At 51.9% G+C, this 16289-nt stretch overlaps 1 protein-coding gene across 1 annotated transcript in view; it reads right to left on the bottom strand.

The window, feature by feature from the left end:
- Nucleotides 1–2404: 2404 nt before the first annotated feature.
- FLT4 (fms related receptor tyrosine kinase 4) overlaps nucleotides 2405–16289 on the bottom strand; it is a 41369-nt gene continuing 27484 nt past the window's right edge. Inside the window, exons 22-30 of the mRNA XM_070373506.1 lie at nucleotides 15955–16049; nucleotides 15460–15582; nucleotides 14119–14230; nucleotides 12859–12958; nucleotides 12394–12499; nucleotides 11646–11794; nucleotides 10494–10614; nucleotides 9330–9415; nucleotides 2405–4300 (exon numbers count right to left, since the gene is read on the bottom strand). Of these exons, the coding sequence (XP_070229607.1) occupies nucleotides 4108–4300; nucleotides 9330–9415; nucleotides 10494–10614; nucleotides 11646–11794; nucleotides 12394–12499; nucleotides 12859–12958; nucleotides 14119–14230; nucleotides 15460–15582; nucleotides 15955–16049 (1085 nt within the window). The 3' untranslated portion in view covers nucleotides 2405–4107. The remainder of the gene's footprint in view (nucleotides 4301–9329; nucleotides 9416–10493; nucleotides 10615–11645; nucleotides 11795–12393; nucleotides 12500–12858; nucleotides 12959–14118; nucleotides 14231–15459; nucleotides 15583–15954; nucleotides 16050–16289) is intronic.

Raw genomic sequence — 16289 nt, forward strand, 5'->3', positions numbered from 1 at the left:
CCCATTTGGACGCTGGCCCCTGCCCAGACCCGAGGAAGTCAGGAAGCCCCCTCCCTGGGTATGGGTCAGGCCTCATGCCCCCATTGTTCTCTCATCCTCAGAGCTCTTTCCCTGGCACTTGCGCTCCTGGACTGAGAATGCCCTGGGCCTCAGGCAGTGTGGGTAGAGGAGGTTTCAGTTCAGTTCAGTTCAGTTCAGTCGCTCAGTCGTGTCCGACTCTTTGTGACCCCATGAGTCGCAGCACGCCAGGCCTCCCTGTCCATCACCAACTCCCGGAGTTCACTCAGACTCACGTCCATCGAGTCAGTGATGCCATCCAGCCATCTCATCCTCTGTCGTCCCCTTCTCCTCCTGCCCACAATCCCTCCCAGCATCAGAGTCTTTTCCAATGAGTCAACTCTTCTCATTAGCTGGCCAAAGTACTGGAGTTTCAGCTTTAGCATCATTCCTTCCAAAGAAATCCCAGGGCTGATATCCTTCAGAATGGACTGGTTGGATCTCCTTGCAGTCCAAGGGACTCTCAAGAGTCTTCTCCAACACCACAGTTCAAAAGCATCAGTTCTTCAGCACTCAGCTTTCTTCACAGTCCAACTCTCACATCCATACATGACCACTGGAAAAATCATAGCCTTGACTAGACAGACCTTTGTTGTGAAAGTAATGTCTCTGCTTTTGAATATGCTATCTAGGTTGGTCATAACTTTCCTTCCAAGGAGTAAGCGTCTTTTAATTTCATGGCTGCAGTCACCATCTGCAGTGATTTTGGAGCCCAGAAAAATAAAGTCTGACACTGTTTACAGTGTTTCCCCATCTATTCCCCATGAATGATGGGACCAGATGCCAAGATCTTCATTTTCTGAATGTTGAGCTTTAAGCCAACTTTTTAACTCTCCTCTTTCACTTTCATCAAGAGGCTTTTGAGTTCCTCTTCACTTTCTGCCATAAGGGTGATATCATCTGCATATCTGAGGTTATTAGTATTTCTCCCGGCAATCTTGATTCCAGCTTGTGCTTCTTCCAGCCCAGCATTTCTCATGATGTACTCTGCATATAAGTTAAATAAGCAGGGTGACAATATACAGCCTTGACGTACTCCTTTTCCTATTTGGAACCAGTCTGTTGTTCCATGTCGAGTTCTAACTGTTGCTTCCTGACCTGCATACAAATTTCTCAAGAGGCTGGTCAGGTGGTTTGGTATTCGCATCTCTTTCAGAATTTTCCACAGAAGAAGCCAGGTTAGGCACTTAACTGAGTGGAGTTGAGCCCCAGTGTCCCACTGCTTCTAGCGCCCTCTGCTGGTGGCTTTTGGGGGACTCCACAGCAGAGTGAAAGTTAAGTTGCACAGTAGTGTCCGACTCTTTGAGACCCCGTGGACTGTAACCCCCAGTCTTCTCCATCCGTGGGATTCTCCAGGCAAGGATACTGGAATGGGTTGCCATTTCCTTCTCCAGGGGATCTTCCCGACCCAGGGATTGGACCCAGGTCTCCTACATTGCAGGCAGATGCTTTAACCTCTGAGCCACCAGGAAAGCCACACAGCAGAGTGAAAAAGCTGGCTTAAAATTCAACATTCAAAAAACGAAGATTATGGAATCTGGTCCCATCACTTCATGGCAAACATATGGGGAAAAAGTGGAAACAGTGTCAGATTTCATCTTCTTGGGCTCCAAAATCAGAGGACAGTGACTGAAGCCACGAAGTTAAAAGACACTTGATCCTTGGAAGAATAGTTACGACAAACCTAGACAGTATATTAAAAAGCAGAGCCATCATTTTGCTGACAAAGATCCATATAGTCAAAGCTATGGTTTTCTCCATAGTCATGTATGGGTGTGACAGTTGGACCATAAAGAATGCTGAGTGCTGAAGAATTGATGCTTTCGAACTGTGATGTTGGAGAAGACTCTTGAGAGTCCCTTGGACTGCAAGGAGATCAAACCAGTCAATCCTAAAGAAAACCAACCCTAAATATTCATTGGAAGGACTGATGCTGAAGCTGAAGTTTCAGTACTTTGGCCACCTGATGTGAAGAACTGACTGATTGGAAAAGACCCTGATGCTGGGAAAGACTGAGGGCAAGAGAAGTGGGTAACGGAGGATGAGATAGTTGGATGGCATCACTGACTCAATGGACATGAGTTTGAGCAAACTCTGGAGATACTGAAGGACAGGGAAGCCTGGCGTGCTGTAGTTCACAGGGTGGCCAAGAGTCAGACACAACTGAGTGACTGAACAATAACAACCTTTGGGCAGAGAAAGGGGGCATGAGTTGCCTCTACTGCCGTTTCCTTTGCATGGCCTGTCCAATGGGCTTGTAGGGCTGATGATCAGGTGGGAGGAAGGCTAGAATAAAATCTTAATAGAGATCTGGAATTTAGCTGAGAATCTATTCACTGTAACTCAAGACTGGCATCAAATTTATTATTATCTTTTGTTAAATACTTTATCTTTTTGGAGCATATGTTCTGCAAGGGGTAGGGGGAGGTTTTCTTCTCAATACATTTTTGTGTGTGCAGTTATGTGACAGGAGCATAGGTGGACACATGTCGGGAGGGGTCTTGGGCCTGGGCCACTGCACGGAAGTCCTTGAGATGCTTCTCTGATTGAAACACCCTCTGGACCTCAACCAGGTAAACCTGAGACCCAGGTCTTACAAGCAGGTGATATCAGGGGAGAAGGACACCTGGGGACAGTTAGGGTTACAGCCACACTTACATTCAATGTATCTTAAAGGAACAATATACAACGTGGTTGGAGTGGGGGGGGGGGGGCGGTGGTTCCTGCCGGGCACGCCCCTGCTCGCTGCACGGCCGCCTGTCCTGCAAGCGTCTCATGGTGGGGAGCGGGGTGTCAACCTCCGTGATACTAACTGGGATGAGGGTCTTTCTCCTGGGGTGTGGGTGGCCAGGCAGTGCGGAATGGTCCAGCCTCCAGAGGGCCCTCCACTGTTCTGTGGCAGCAGAGGCTTGACCTGCCAGACCACTGATGTCAGGTACAGATCAGGGGGCAGGAGACAGGGGCCTCCATGGGGGTGTAGGGGCATCTGTGGATTGCCTCCTGGTATACAGTAATACTGGTGGGTCCTCTGGGCCAGCCCCAAAGCCTTTCTTGAAGGAACCCATAGTATTTGCCTCTCATAAGGATGTTCACAGCTTGGGTGGCACCTTGGGTAGCAGATCCAGGCCCCAGAGGGAAGAACCAGGTGGCTTTCCAACGGGCAGCTCTAGACCATCAGATGACTCTTCCAATTCCGGACCAGGCAGGTACGGCTGGGGGCCTTCTCCAGAAAGAAGTGGTAGCCACAGTGGGGTCTTTTATGACAGCAGTTGACTGGGTGTCAGAGGCAAGAATTTTCCAGATTCAGAAACACCTTTCCTGGCTTCCCTTCAGACTGAAGTTTTTAAAAGTAAATTCTTCACAGCAGCTCAAATAGCCTCTGAAATTCTAATAAAAAAAAAAAAAAGTTGAATAGTTCTCAGCACTCAGGAGAAGAAGGCTGCTGTAACTGGTTTGGAACTGCAGAGATGGCTACTCTGAGCTGCTTGGTCAGGCTCAGGAAAGGAGACTTCCATCCCTCTCCACTCAAATTTCTCATTTGTTGCTTTGAGTTGGAAATATGGCACCTTGTCTGAGCCTTGGAAAGGCAAATGAAGAAAGCCATTCCCACAGGAAGGGGCAGTATTTGGGGCAGGGCTGGGAGACCACAGTTCGACCTGGACTATTATGTTATTCTCTTATTTCTCATCAGAAGTCAGGGATCACACCATCTACCATGCTGAGAGAGGCACCCAAAGAGATATTATTTCCTATGAGAGTGCTCAGCCCAGAGCTGGCCCCTGTGGATGTTGAACTAAGTGGAACCTGAATCTGAAGGGGAGGAGGGCCCCAGAGATCTGCAGGGTGTCCTGGGCAGGCATGGTGATGGAATTGAAGGGAACGCTGGAACCTGGGTTTTACTCTTCCTAGCTAAGGAGGAAGAAATGTTTCCTGGCCCAAACTAGATGAGATAAGCTTCCAGCCTGGGTCTCTAGCCCTCTGTTCACTGGCCAGGCGTGACCCCCACCCACTGTAGAGCCCAGGGTCCAGGGTGGCTTGTCCGAAGCTGCTTTAGTAGCTGCTGTCTGTGAAGAAGGGCGATCGGGCGGCTGGGGTGCTGGCGCTCTCCTCCGGGGGCCCTGCCAGCTCCCCGTACTCGCTGTTGTAGAACACCTGGCCCCGGGGCCCCGGGTCGGGCCACCGCCTCCCTTGGGGGTCGAGGTGTGCCGTGGTCATGCTCACATTCCTGCCTGGTCCTTTACAGCTGCAGAGAGAGGAAGGTGACATCAGTCAGAAAAGAGTAACGATCGGAACTGTGTTCAGGTCTGACTGGAATCACCAGAAACAACCAGAGCAACAAGCAAAGCCAATGGAAACACACACACATTTGACTTAAATAGAAAAACAAAGCAATGTGCCTGCTGGCAAACACCAGGACGTTCTTTGTCATGCCTGGGCATGGGACAATGGAGAAAGCCTGACTCCATCCCCCCAAACCTGCTTCTCTCCCAGTCTTGCTCATCTCTGTAAATGGCACCAACGTTGATTTAATGTCTCAAGCACCCAGGTGTCATCCTTTCCTCCTCCCCTTCCCTCACCCCTCACATCCAGCCCACATGGCAGTCCTGTCCTTTCCGAGCTGAAATGCACGCTCCACCTCTTCTTTAGAGTGAGCTGCCATGACCGCATGCTCTGTACTGCCCTATCACATCTTTTTTTCTCCCACTCATGCCTCCCTATAGGCCAGCCTTCACAGATCCTTCAAGTTACACCCTTCAACACAACTCATTCACTACAACTCTCTCTCTGAATAAAGTCCAAGCTTCTGCCCCAGGCCCAGAAGGCCCTGCAGCTTCCGGTCCCCTCCTGCCTCACCGATGGCCCAGTGATTCCCCCTCCTTAGCATTCATTTTCTTTGAGATTTCTGCAAGGTTGTTTCATTGTTTTTGCTTTGCATGGTGCTATTGAAAAGCCTGATGCTTCAATCTCTCTCTCTCTTTTTTTTTTGGTGACTTGGTGTTTTACCTGGATGTTTATCTCTAGCTGAACTTGATAGTTCAACTGGGATATGTCTCAGAGTTTACTCTTTTTGGACCAGTTTTCCCAGGTACCCTTCTAATATGTAGATTTGGTCTCCTTTTATTTAAGAGCATTATCTTGAATTACATATTTAAATATTAGTTCTATTTCACTGTTGGCATTTTTCTTCTTCAGAGACACCAGTTGTACATCTGTGGGAGTTTTCTATTTAACTTCTAAAATTTTCACATTCCTTCTGACCCTTTAGACCTCTTGATTTATTCTTGACCTCTTTTCATATCTATCAAATGTGCCCTCCACTGCAAGTCTGATCGTATTTAATTGTCCCTTGGGCACTCTGCTTTTCATTTTTGAGAGGCTTTGTCTTTTATTTCAATTTCTTCCATAAATTTAGTCGGCTCCCATTTGATATTGTTACACTTCGTCCATTTTTATTCTGAATTTTTGAATTTATGATTCATAGTACAGCTACTTATTTCATTATGAATTTATGCTGCTGTGTTGTATCACAGTTTTTCCATGCTATTTTTGGAGTGTTTATGGCTACTGAAAAGTTTTAATTCTGATTTTCTTTTTTATTCTTATAATAACTGTATGGATAGTGCTCATTTTTTTTCTGTTCATGCTTATCAGGCTGAGATTACCTTAATGGGTTTGATCTGACTGCAAGGAGATCAAACCAGTCCATCTAAAGGAAATCAGTCCTGAATATTCATTGGAAGGACTGAAGCTGAAACTTCATCCAATGAAACTTCATTGGATGCTGAAGCTGAAACTCCAATACTTTGGCCACCTGATGCAAAGAACTGAATCACTGGAAAAGACCCCGATGCTGGGAAAGATTGAAGGCAGGAGGAGAAGGGGATGGCAGAAGATGAGATGGTTGGATGACTTCACCAACTTGATGGACATGAGTTTGAACAATCTCCAGGAGTTGGTGATGGACAGGAAGCCTGGCGTGCTGCAGTCCATGGGGTTGCAAAGATTCGGACACGATTGAGTGACTGAACTGAACTACCCTATGGCAGGAGGGCCAGGAATGTAGGTGTCTCCGTAGCTTTCTTCATTCAGGAGTACTGTAACACCATAACCCCTTGAATCCAACTGCATCCCTCTCTCCAAAGGCTCCATTCACGTCCCATGCTGTATCACCAGTGGGGACTTGCCAGTCACTTAAGAGGGAGTGCTGGACGCCTCCCCAGCTGCTGCTGTGCAGCCGCACTGACCAACCACAAGCCCAGGGCTTGCAGATCTCCCTTTCACCTAGAGTTGGATGAACTGCCATGTCACAGGGAATGGGATATGGCATCCTAAGTGCCACTGAAAGGACTGGGTGAGTCACCTTGAAGTGAGGATGAGTTAACTTTCCACAGGATGAGTACTAACCAGTGGTTAACAGAAGATAGGAAAGAACTGAGGAGATAAACTCCTTCCTTCTCCCTGACAGATGCTTTCAAGGCACGTTCCATCCCACCTCTACATCTGTTTGGGGAATGTTCCATTTGCCAAGTGACCAGCTACACCTCTTTGTGGCTCATCACAATGTGTTTCTAAGGGAACCCGGGAAGAGAATAATGTCCTCTGTTGCTTCCATCATGATGTGCAGTTTCTGTAATGAAGAGACCCTTGGGTGTGTAACTGTCTTTTCAACTCTTAATATAACCTTGCTTCTATAAGACTCTTCTCCAACTCTCCTCTTCCTTCCCCACGAGGCACCTGAGAGGCACGCTCCCCTCCTGCTCACTGTCCTTTCAGAAGCAGAGCCTTCCTAAGGCCACTGTCCTAGTGCTCACACTCTGGAATCTCCTCAGTCTGCATGGCCATGGTCCCAAGGACCTGGAAGGTCCCCTCTCAGGGGGCAGTTCCCAGATGGCTCTCCCCAGCCAGGCTGTGGGCATGGCTCTGCTGGTTCTGCTGCTGAGTTCTCTACTCACACACAACTGGAGTCTCTCCCTTGCTTATGTCACAGTCACGGACTCTGAGAGGTCTTGTTTCATGTGCTGATTTTAAAAAGATGTGTGGAGACTGGAATTTAAGTACTTAACATCCTCAGCTCATCCTCTTACTGAAATACTTTTTGGGGAGATTAAAAAAAGTTTGGTAAAGAAAAATTAGCCAGAAACTATTTTTGTTGAATAAATAAAAAGCATTAATTTTTCAAAACTCAGTTACTCATAGAGGTTACCTGACAGAATCAATGAAAACAAAGAAGGAGGCCAAGATGCATGCTAGAGGTTCAGCAGTCATCTGCAAGCACGCGACCCCACAAACCTGCGTGTTCACAGTGCTGCACGCATGCCTTTGCGGGCTGCTGGGAAGGTAACAGATATTTGGCTAAGTTGCAGAGATCTTAATGATACCTGCCAGAAAGGTGAAGAATGACCTCAACTATCCTACTGTGATACAAACTAACACCTGTGGTCTCGGGTAAACTATTCAATGATAACACCTATTGATTCAAAAACAGCCTAGGCAGAAGACAAGTGGAACTACACCAGATGCCCCAAAAGGGGTCCCTGAAAGACACAGGTGTCACACAAGGATCTGGAAACAGCAAAAAAGAGCAGTGTTTTATATTAATATAATATTTTAGGTTCTATCATTTAAACAGCTATGAGCAAGTCAATTACTAAAGTAAATAAGCAGCAGCACAGATGGATACGGGGCACATGAAAAGATGTTCAATATCACTAACCATGAGAGAAATGAAAATAAAAACTACAGTGAGATATCACTTCACACTGGTCAAAATGGCCATCACCAAAAAACCCACAAACAATAAATGCTGGAGAGGGTGTGGAGAGAAGGGAGCCCTTCTTCAATGTTGCTGGGAATGTAAATTGATATAGTCACTACGGAGAACAGTATGGAGGTTCCTTAAAAAACGAAAAATAGAGCTACCACATGGCCCTGCTATCCCAACTCCTGGGCATATATCCAGAGAAAAACATGATCCGAAAGGATGCATGCATCTCAGTATCCATTGCAGCACTGTTTACAATAGCCAAGACATGGAAGCAACCTAAATGTCCATCGACAGAGGAATGGATAACGATGTGGTACATATATACATTGGAATATTACTCAGCCATGAAAAATAACGAAATAATGCCACTTGGAGCAACATGGATGGGCCTAGACACTGTCATACATACTGAATGAAGTGAGTCAGACAGAGAAGGACAAAGATCATATGACATCCCTTACATGTGGGTGCAATCCAAAAAGATGATACAAAACAGAAAGAGACTCACAGTCTTAAAGAGTGAACTTACAGTTGCTGAGGGAAAAGATGGGCAGAGGGGATATCTAGGGAGTCTGGGATGGACATGTATACACTGCTATATTAAAAAAGGCAACCTACAAGGATGTACTGTATAGCACATGGAGCGCTGCTCAATGTTATGTGGCAGCCTAGATGGGAGGGGAGTTTGGGGGAGAATGGACACGTGTGTATTTATGGCTGAGTCCCTTCACTGTTCACCTGAAACTATCACAACATTGTTAACCAGCTGTACCCCAATACAAATAAAAAGTTAAAAGACTGCATGCAAAAAGACACTAATCTTCATTTATGGTTCTATATGCAACAGAGTATCTTAGGCCATTGCCCAGACCCATCTTTAATGTGCAGTTTCCACTGGATTTTAAGAGATGCTGTGTGAAAAAAGAATTGTGTGCTTCTCTATGAAGTTGAAAAAATGGATCAAAAGTTTAAAAAAAAATGCACACATTTAACTATTTAATGTATACCCTTAAAAGTTTAAATATTCAGATCTATTTTTAAAGAGTGGAGATATCTTCTTGGAAAATGGAGGTCATTGTTTATGGAGCTCACCCCCTATGCAAGCACGCTGGAAGATTTCTCTGTAACTGTATTCTCATCAAAAAAGTACAACAGCCAGCTCTAGGTCACATGATCTGTGGCCTCCCCTGGCTGGGTGAAGGGTGTTACATCCATTGGACACAGCCGATGTTTCTTGGATTCACAAAGAGGTTATTGTCTAGTATCTGTCAAAGGGGAGGGAGGTTTGGGGACCAGCACCAGGGTGCTGGGTCAGGACAGTGATGAGGGGTGGGGCTTATGGGAAGGCTGGTGGACAAAATCCTCAAGTCCCAGTGTGGTCTGCCTTGAACACACAAAAAGGTAATTTGGAGACATGAAAAGTTTCAGGTAAGAGAGTGAGAGGCACATGCAGGCCTGGCCTCCCTGCACTGGGCCCTGGCCAGGAGGGGGCCTCCAGAAGCCCTACCTGAGCCTGCTCTCTTCTCTGTGCCTGCTCTCCAGCTGCTCAAACTCCTCGGAGGCCAGCACCATCCCACTGTCCGTCTGGCTGTCCTGCGCAGAGAGATCACGCCAAGGTTGTGGGTGGGCCCTAGGAAGGCCCGTCTGTAGGCAGCTGCCCCTCAGACCTGCCCCTCTGCTGCCTGGACACTCATCCTGTGTGTGGGAAACAGGCCTCCGTTCCATCCAGAGGCTGTTGGTCAGAGTTACACACCCCTGCCGCAGAGGGAGGAACTGTGACTGGCGGGGCCACACCCTATGATTCAAGAGGGTGGCAAGACTGGGACGCCCCTTTTGGGAGATACACAAGGCAGCCATACACCTGCTCAGGACACAGCAGAGCAGGAGCACCGGGAGAAACAGGGGAAGTCTAGAAAGAACCTGACAGCTCACAGTACAGAAAAAGGATCCTCAGATGCGTCCAAGGATTGGCAGGGCTATGTCACAATCAGTGTGACTTGGAGTGGTCTTGATTTCTGTGGAGGGGGACTGAACCGCACTCTCATCAAAGATGGGAGGCCCTCCCCCTATGCCTTTATCTGACCCTGGGGATGGGAGGTCGGGTCTGCATGGCGCTGGTTCAGGACACCCATCGCAGCCCCTGTACCCAGCCCCCCCGGGCCTGTACTCACTCCAGCCCCATCTGGATGGAGGCTAGAAGGCTGTGCTTTTACACAACGGTCACTGAGCTGTAAGAGGTCTCCTCTGCTTGACCGCATCTGAGAACATGAGTGGTCTTCCCACGTCTCTTACCCTAGACTTCTTGTCTAGTGACACCATCTTCTCCTCTCCAGTCACGGGGCCCGATGGCCACCCAAGGAGGGCCCTGACTTGAGTCAATCCCAGGAGAACCATCTAGAAGGAGGAGCTGACTTTCCACTGGGTTTCTACTGGGGTTTCTACCTTGCTGGGAGAAAGAGGCTGGGTGCTGGGGCGGCGGGGGGGGGAGGCCCTGGGTGAGTGAGGAGGGCTCGGGTGAAAGGAGCAGAGACATGGTGGCACTGGGCTCCCTGTGCTGAGCTGGCTTCTGCCATGAGCCTCAGGACTTCCTGACGTCCAGCTCAGCTCCCTGTGGAAGGAGTCCAGCAGCCCTGACCTGGGGCGGGGGCACAGGCCCACTCACCCCACTTACCACTATGGCCTTGTAGGTAGCTGGGGTCATGGGAAATTCCTCAAACGTTTTCATCCTGGAGGAACCCTGGGTTTGCGTTCCTCTGGCAAGGCATCCCGGAAAGGACACACAGTTATAATATCTGTGGGGAGGAAACGGCAAGTGCTGAGAAGTGCCATCCAGCACCCCTCCTGAACGCTCTCTCCACCTTTCCTTCTGCACCCCTCTCCTCTTGGGAAGGACCCCAGGGGCTGGTCTAGACGGCTCCCCAGGCCCCCGAGTCTTGCCTCTGCTCCCAGGCAAGACGAGCGAACCTCCCTGAGGCCACTGCTGGGGAGGATGTGGGAAGTGAGCAGCAGAGGGCACCTGGCCTGGGTGTGATGTGGAGCTGGAGAGAGGCTGGGGGAGGACTTCCCTCCAGGATAGGCCACCCTATGCAGGGCAGGCAGTACTGATGTCACAAGCCCCTGCCTGACCTGCACGTGTGTACGTGTGTGTGCACATTCGAGTGCCTACGGTGGGGCTGGTGGAAGGAACCTGGCAAAAACCAGCTGGGTGTTCCTGTTCCCCAGGCTCAGCCTTGCTCTCTGCTGGGGAAGATGGCGTGGAGAGTCCCGAGCTCTTCTCTCAGCAACACCAACGCGAATGTGGATGTACGACCTTCTTGGAATGTAAATATTCACTAGCCTCTGACCCCAAACTCTGGATACTTAGGCTCCATTCTAAATCCTGAATAAGGTTAGTGAGTGACCAGCCCCACCCTTGGGGTCCCTGGGAACTCGCCCCTCTCCCCGCCTGCTCCATTCTATTTCCTTACAGGGTGGAGCTGGCCAGGCCGTGGTGCCTGAGAGCGGCGCTCCCTTGAAATTGATGGTGGAGGGCCTTTCAGGGCCTAGGAGTGTGGGCAGGCGGAGGAAGCCAGAGGGAAGAACTGAGGGGGCATGGAGAAAAGCAGAGTTCAGAGGCCACATGGGCTTGCAAGGACTTGAGACTGGCCACACCCACCAGGGCATCAGCGATGCTGTCACTTAGCTCTTTGAGTTGATAAACAATGGCCTCTTAAGTCCTTCTCCTTCACTTTTCCTTGATGACTGATGACTTACTTGTCCAAACTGCTTTCCCCTTGCCTGGGGGACCCTTGGATCTGAAGGCGGGGTGGGGGAGGGGGCTGACCTGGCGGCCAGGCTGTGCTGGTGCAGGCTCAGCGGGCTGTCCTCTGTGTCAGCATCCGTCTCTGTGGTGTGCATGGCCGTGGTGGATGCCTGCAAGAAGCTGCCTTCCTCCGAGCTCTGAGAAGCACAAGGAGCCACGCAGTCATCTTCCTGGCAGGAATGGCACAAAAAGCCAGGGTCAGAGGCTCCTTGGCCCCACTTCGCCCCTACTCCTGCACTCAGGACTTCTAGAGTTCCTGATCCTTCAAGTGCTATTCTCAAGGGCTCCAAGGGCTAAAGGAGCTGGGCAAGTTCTCCCCACAGCCCTTCCAGGTGCCCCATCTAAGGAGGAGGCAGGCATAATAACAGCATCCTCGTTTCAGAGCCTGGCTGTCCCACAGCCTTGAACATCGGTACTTCCCACCCTCACCTTGGGGGAGCACTGGCCCCCAAGTGCCCATCTCAAGTCCCTGACGCTGGGGCAGCAGGCAGCTCCCTGCTTCCTCCTCCAGGTCTCAGGGCTGCCCTGAGCCAGCCCTGAGCTTGGGGAGGGAGATACAAGTCAGAGGTGGGTGCAGGGGGCAGAGGGGCAAAGAGGGAGGGAGAAGAACATGCCACTCTTCTGCCAGGAGGTGGGGGCTCCTTGCCGGCTCCCTGAGGATCAGCCTGGGGCTCTTCGTGGGAAAGTTGGGCTCTGACCATCCATGTGATGGTCCCTGGCTTGAGGGCCAGAGGTTGCTGCAGCAGGACAGGGAGAGTCGGGGCCTCACCTGCTGGGCCCTGCCCTGAAGCAGGTTCCCCAGGATCTCCACCAGATCTGAGAATGCAGGCCTCTCTTTGGGGTCTCCCGCCCAGCAGCTCAGCATGATGCGGCGTCTGTGGGTATAGCTGGATGCTGGACGGCAGTCTGAGTGCACCCTGCACCCGAGCCCAGCAGACCCAAGTCTCCCACCTCCCGTCGATCCCTCACACCTGCTCTGCCTGCCTCCCTCCCCCGGGCTTAGGCGGGCCGTCCCTCCTACCTGCAAGGAGGAGAGTTGTCAGCAGACCCATGGTGGAGTGAGAGGCGGTGTCTGCAGGCCTCCAGCCCGGCTTCTGTGCCTGAACTCCCTCCCGCCTCCCACCCCTGCTGGCAAGCCCCCTTTCCCAAGCCTGCACACAACCCCCCTTATCTTTTCCTGGTGCCCACCCACCCCTACGGCCCCTCAGTGCCAGCGGCTTCCCGAGAGACTCACATGGCAGGAGTGGCTAGCTCCGGGGCCCGCATCCGGGTGCCCTCTTTCAGCCGCTGGCAGAACTCCTCATTGATCTGCACCCCAGGGTATGGGGAGGCCCCTGATGGTAGAACAGGATGGGGGCTGGGTGGGGAGCAGGCTACCGCTATTCAGCTCAGGTCCGACCCGCTTCTTCCCCGGCCCCTTATGGCAGGGAGCTCACCCTGCTGCCCCCCTCCCCTCGGACGAGTTCTTTATTTGTTTAAGAGGATGGTGGCACCCGCTTGTGAGAACTGCCATGAGCATCAGAGCTTTCACAGGCACACTGGCGGAAATACTTCCCACCCTGGGACCGTCAGGGTCAGTAGAGGTTTGCTGAGCCAGTTGAGTGGCCCTGTCACAGTAAGCCCTCTTCAGAGAAGCCTTCTCCAGTTCTTCCTTAAGTCCTGTGGGCTCTACCAGCAAAAAGGACCTAGCTCCTGCAAGCCATACAGTAGTGGAAAGGCCCTTTTAAGACAAGAGTCCCTCCCTCAAACCCTGCACGGCTCCCAGTAGACTTAAATCCCAGGCCCTCACCCCAGAGGGCCTGCAGGGGCTCCCTGGACCACCAGTACAAGCTTTTGCGGCATCTCCCAATGCTGACTGCTTACACTGCTCAGCTCCCAACACGAGGACCACGGCCCTGACCAACCCTGCACCCTGGACTGCTGTTTTGCAGGCCCTCTTGCCTCCAGCCCACCCACCGTCATTAGCCTGCCCGTCCTGGCCCCTCTGGCTCACACCCAGCACCGTCCTTCCTGTGCTCCCCGTGCTCTTTTATCTTTACTAACAGTGCCGGTCATGGTTGCCATTCAGCCTTTTCACTTTTCTACTTGTTTCCTGCCTCACTCCCACCCTGGTTGGGGCCCCTCATCTTGGATCCAGCGAGGTCCGGTTTACTATGTGAGGCGTTAGCAGCTGTGGTCATCAAGGGAGCAGCTGGTCTCCTTCCAGATGCTCCCCAGACCCACGAAGCCAGGAGCAGTGTCCCCAATGGCTTGTGAGGAAGGGGCTTGGCCAGGGAGGGAGGGGTCTGGGGAACTCCTACGGCCTTTCCCTCTGTGACAGGTAATGAGCCCAGGAGCTGCTGGGTGAACATGGGGTTCTGCTGTGGGCACAGGCTGGACATGAAGGGGGACTCAGGGGGCCCTCCAAACAACTGTCTCAGAATGAGCGGGACTGCTCGGCCCAGGTGTGCATCTCTGCTGAGCTTGCCCTGCCCTGCCCCCTGCCTGTACTCACCCAGGGAGAAAATCTCCCAGAGCAGGACCCCAAAGGACCACACGTCGCTCTGCGTGGTGTACACCTTGTCGAAGATGCTCTCAGGGGCCATCCACTTCAGGGGCAGCCGGGCCTGTGGGATGGACGTGTGTCCCAAGGGGAAGGGAAGAATGGAGAGAGGCCAAACCCAGAGGCATCCCTCCCCTGCCCCTCTTCTCCCCAAGAAAGGCTCTTTGGTCAGGACCACCCTGCGTGTATTCAGATGGCTCCTGCAATTGGCTCTGTCCCTGCCGCCTCCCCCAACTCCATTCCAGAGGTGCCTGGTGACTTCTTTGAAGGCTTCTTCCCTGCTACTCTTCTGGGCAGACATCCGGTCCCTCTCTTCCCCTGTGCTCTCCCAGAGAAAACTTGTAGCTTGTCTCCAGCTCCAGACCCTCTGGCCCAGTATATTGAGGGATGCTGTATCCCTGCACACCCTCACCAGCTCCACCTCTATCCATTCACTTGGTCCCCACACTGGAAACCTGGCATCACTCCTGACCCCTCCTCTGGTGGCTCCTAATGTGACTTCCCTCCTATGGCTTCGACCTGGGAGCCTTGAGGACCATGGGCCTTCCTGACTTGCCTCTGCCTCCACCCTAGCACCCCCCACCCCTCTCTTGTTATAGCTTGTAGAGGGAGTTTCTGGACAGCTGACTGTTATCTCCACAGTCCCCACACACCTGAGAGTTAGAATAAAGGACAGAAGCCTGCACGGTGGGCCTCTCGTTGTTTAGTCGCCAAGTCGTGTCCGACTCTTGCAACCCCATGGACTGTAGCCCACCAGGCTCCTCTGTCCATGGAATTTCCCAAGCAAGAATATGGGAGTGGGTTGCCATTCCCTTCTCCATAGCCTGGACCCAATTTGCCTGTCAACCTCCCTCTAAGCCTCTTCCTTCATCCCCTGGGGCAAAACCCTAAACAAATGTAGATGCTCAGATGCCTGCTTGGCTACCTCTGAGCACCACCAAGGAGACACAAGCTGCCGCTAGCACCCAGGTATTTTTCTCTGACTGTGCTACACTAGGTGTGTCCACCTCGAGGACAGACGCCACGTAGGCTCTACCTCTGTATGGCCGGCCCCTACTGAGCAGGTGTGTGGAGTCAGTGCCCACCTAGTGGACCAAAAAGGCCAGACACAAGCTCCATTCGGAGCACTGGGGCCCTTGTTTGCCAGCTCCTGTCTCCACTCACCTGCTCCAGGTGCCTCAGCAGGGTCTCCAGGATCCCTGTGGGTGCAGACCTTCCAGGTCGATGGCAGTGAGTCCCCCACCCTGCTCCGTGGCCCACAGCCCCCAGCCCCGCTCTGTGGCCTGTACTCACACTGCCCTTGCGCACATAGTCAGGGTCCTTGTAGATGTCCCGGGCCAGGCCAAAGTCACAGATCTTCACCACGTCACTTTCTGACAGCAAGATGTTTCGAGCGGCCAGGTCCCTGTGGATACACTAGGGGGGTGAAGAGGAGCAGTGAGGCGATCAGAGCAGGCCCCTGTGGCCACACCCCCACCTAGAGCTCCAGGATGCCCTGCATGAGTCCTGCTCTTATGAGGATAGATTTCTGTGTGCCCCATAACTTGCCATGGAGAGAGCTGGTGGCACTGTGCAGACAGCGAAGAAGGCTGTGCAGTAGGACAGACTGGCTCTATACCTAGCTCTGCCTCTGACTAGCGGAATATCTTGGGAGTTCGGTTCTACCCTTTGGACTCAGTCTACAGCTCTGCAAAGTGGGAGAGATGTGCCTTGACTACGGCTTCACTGTGGGGTAAGCTGGTGAGTTTTGGCCTTTCTCCCCTCTGAAGAGACTGCTGGGGCAGTCACCTTTCGAGAGGCCAGGAACTCCATCCCTCGGGCCACCTGGAAGCTGTAGCAGACAAGGTCTTCCATGGTCAGCGGGCTCAGCCACAGGTCCTTGGCTGCACAAAGAAGTGAGGCTGGCTAGGAGGGTCCTCAGCTGTGGCTCCCACTTTCCACCCAGCCCCAAAGGGAGCACTTACGTGTTCACTGAACCTGGCTGTGTCCCTCCTGGCCAGGCTTAACAAGCCTGCTGGCCCACTGTCCTGCCCCTCAGCTTCCCTTCTCTCCGTGGTATCCACTAACTACTCCTAGAGCAGTGAGTACTGTTGCCACACTAAACCTCTGCCTCTGCTACTTCT

The sequence above is a fragment of the Bos mutus genome, chromosome 7 (assembly GCF_027580195.1).
Source record: "Bos mutus isolate GX-2022 chromosome 7, NWIPB_WYAK_1.1, whole genome shotgun sequence".
NCBI classification, from domain to species: domain Eukaryota; kingdom Metazoa; phylum Chordata; class Mammalia; order Artiodactyla; family Bovidae; genus Bos; species Bos mutus.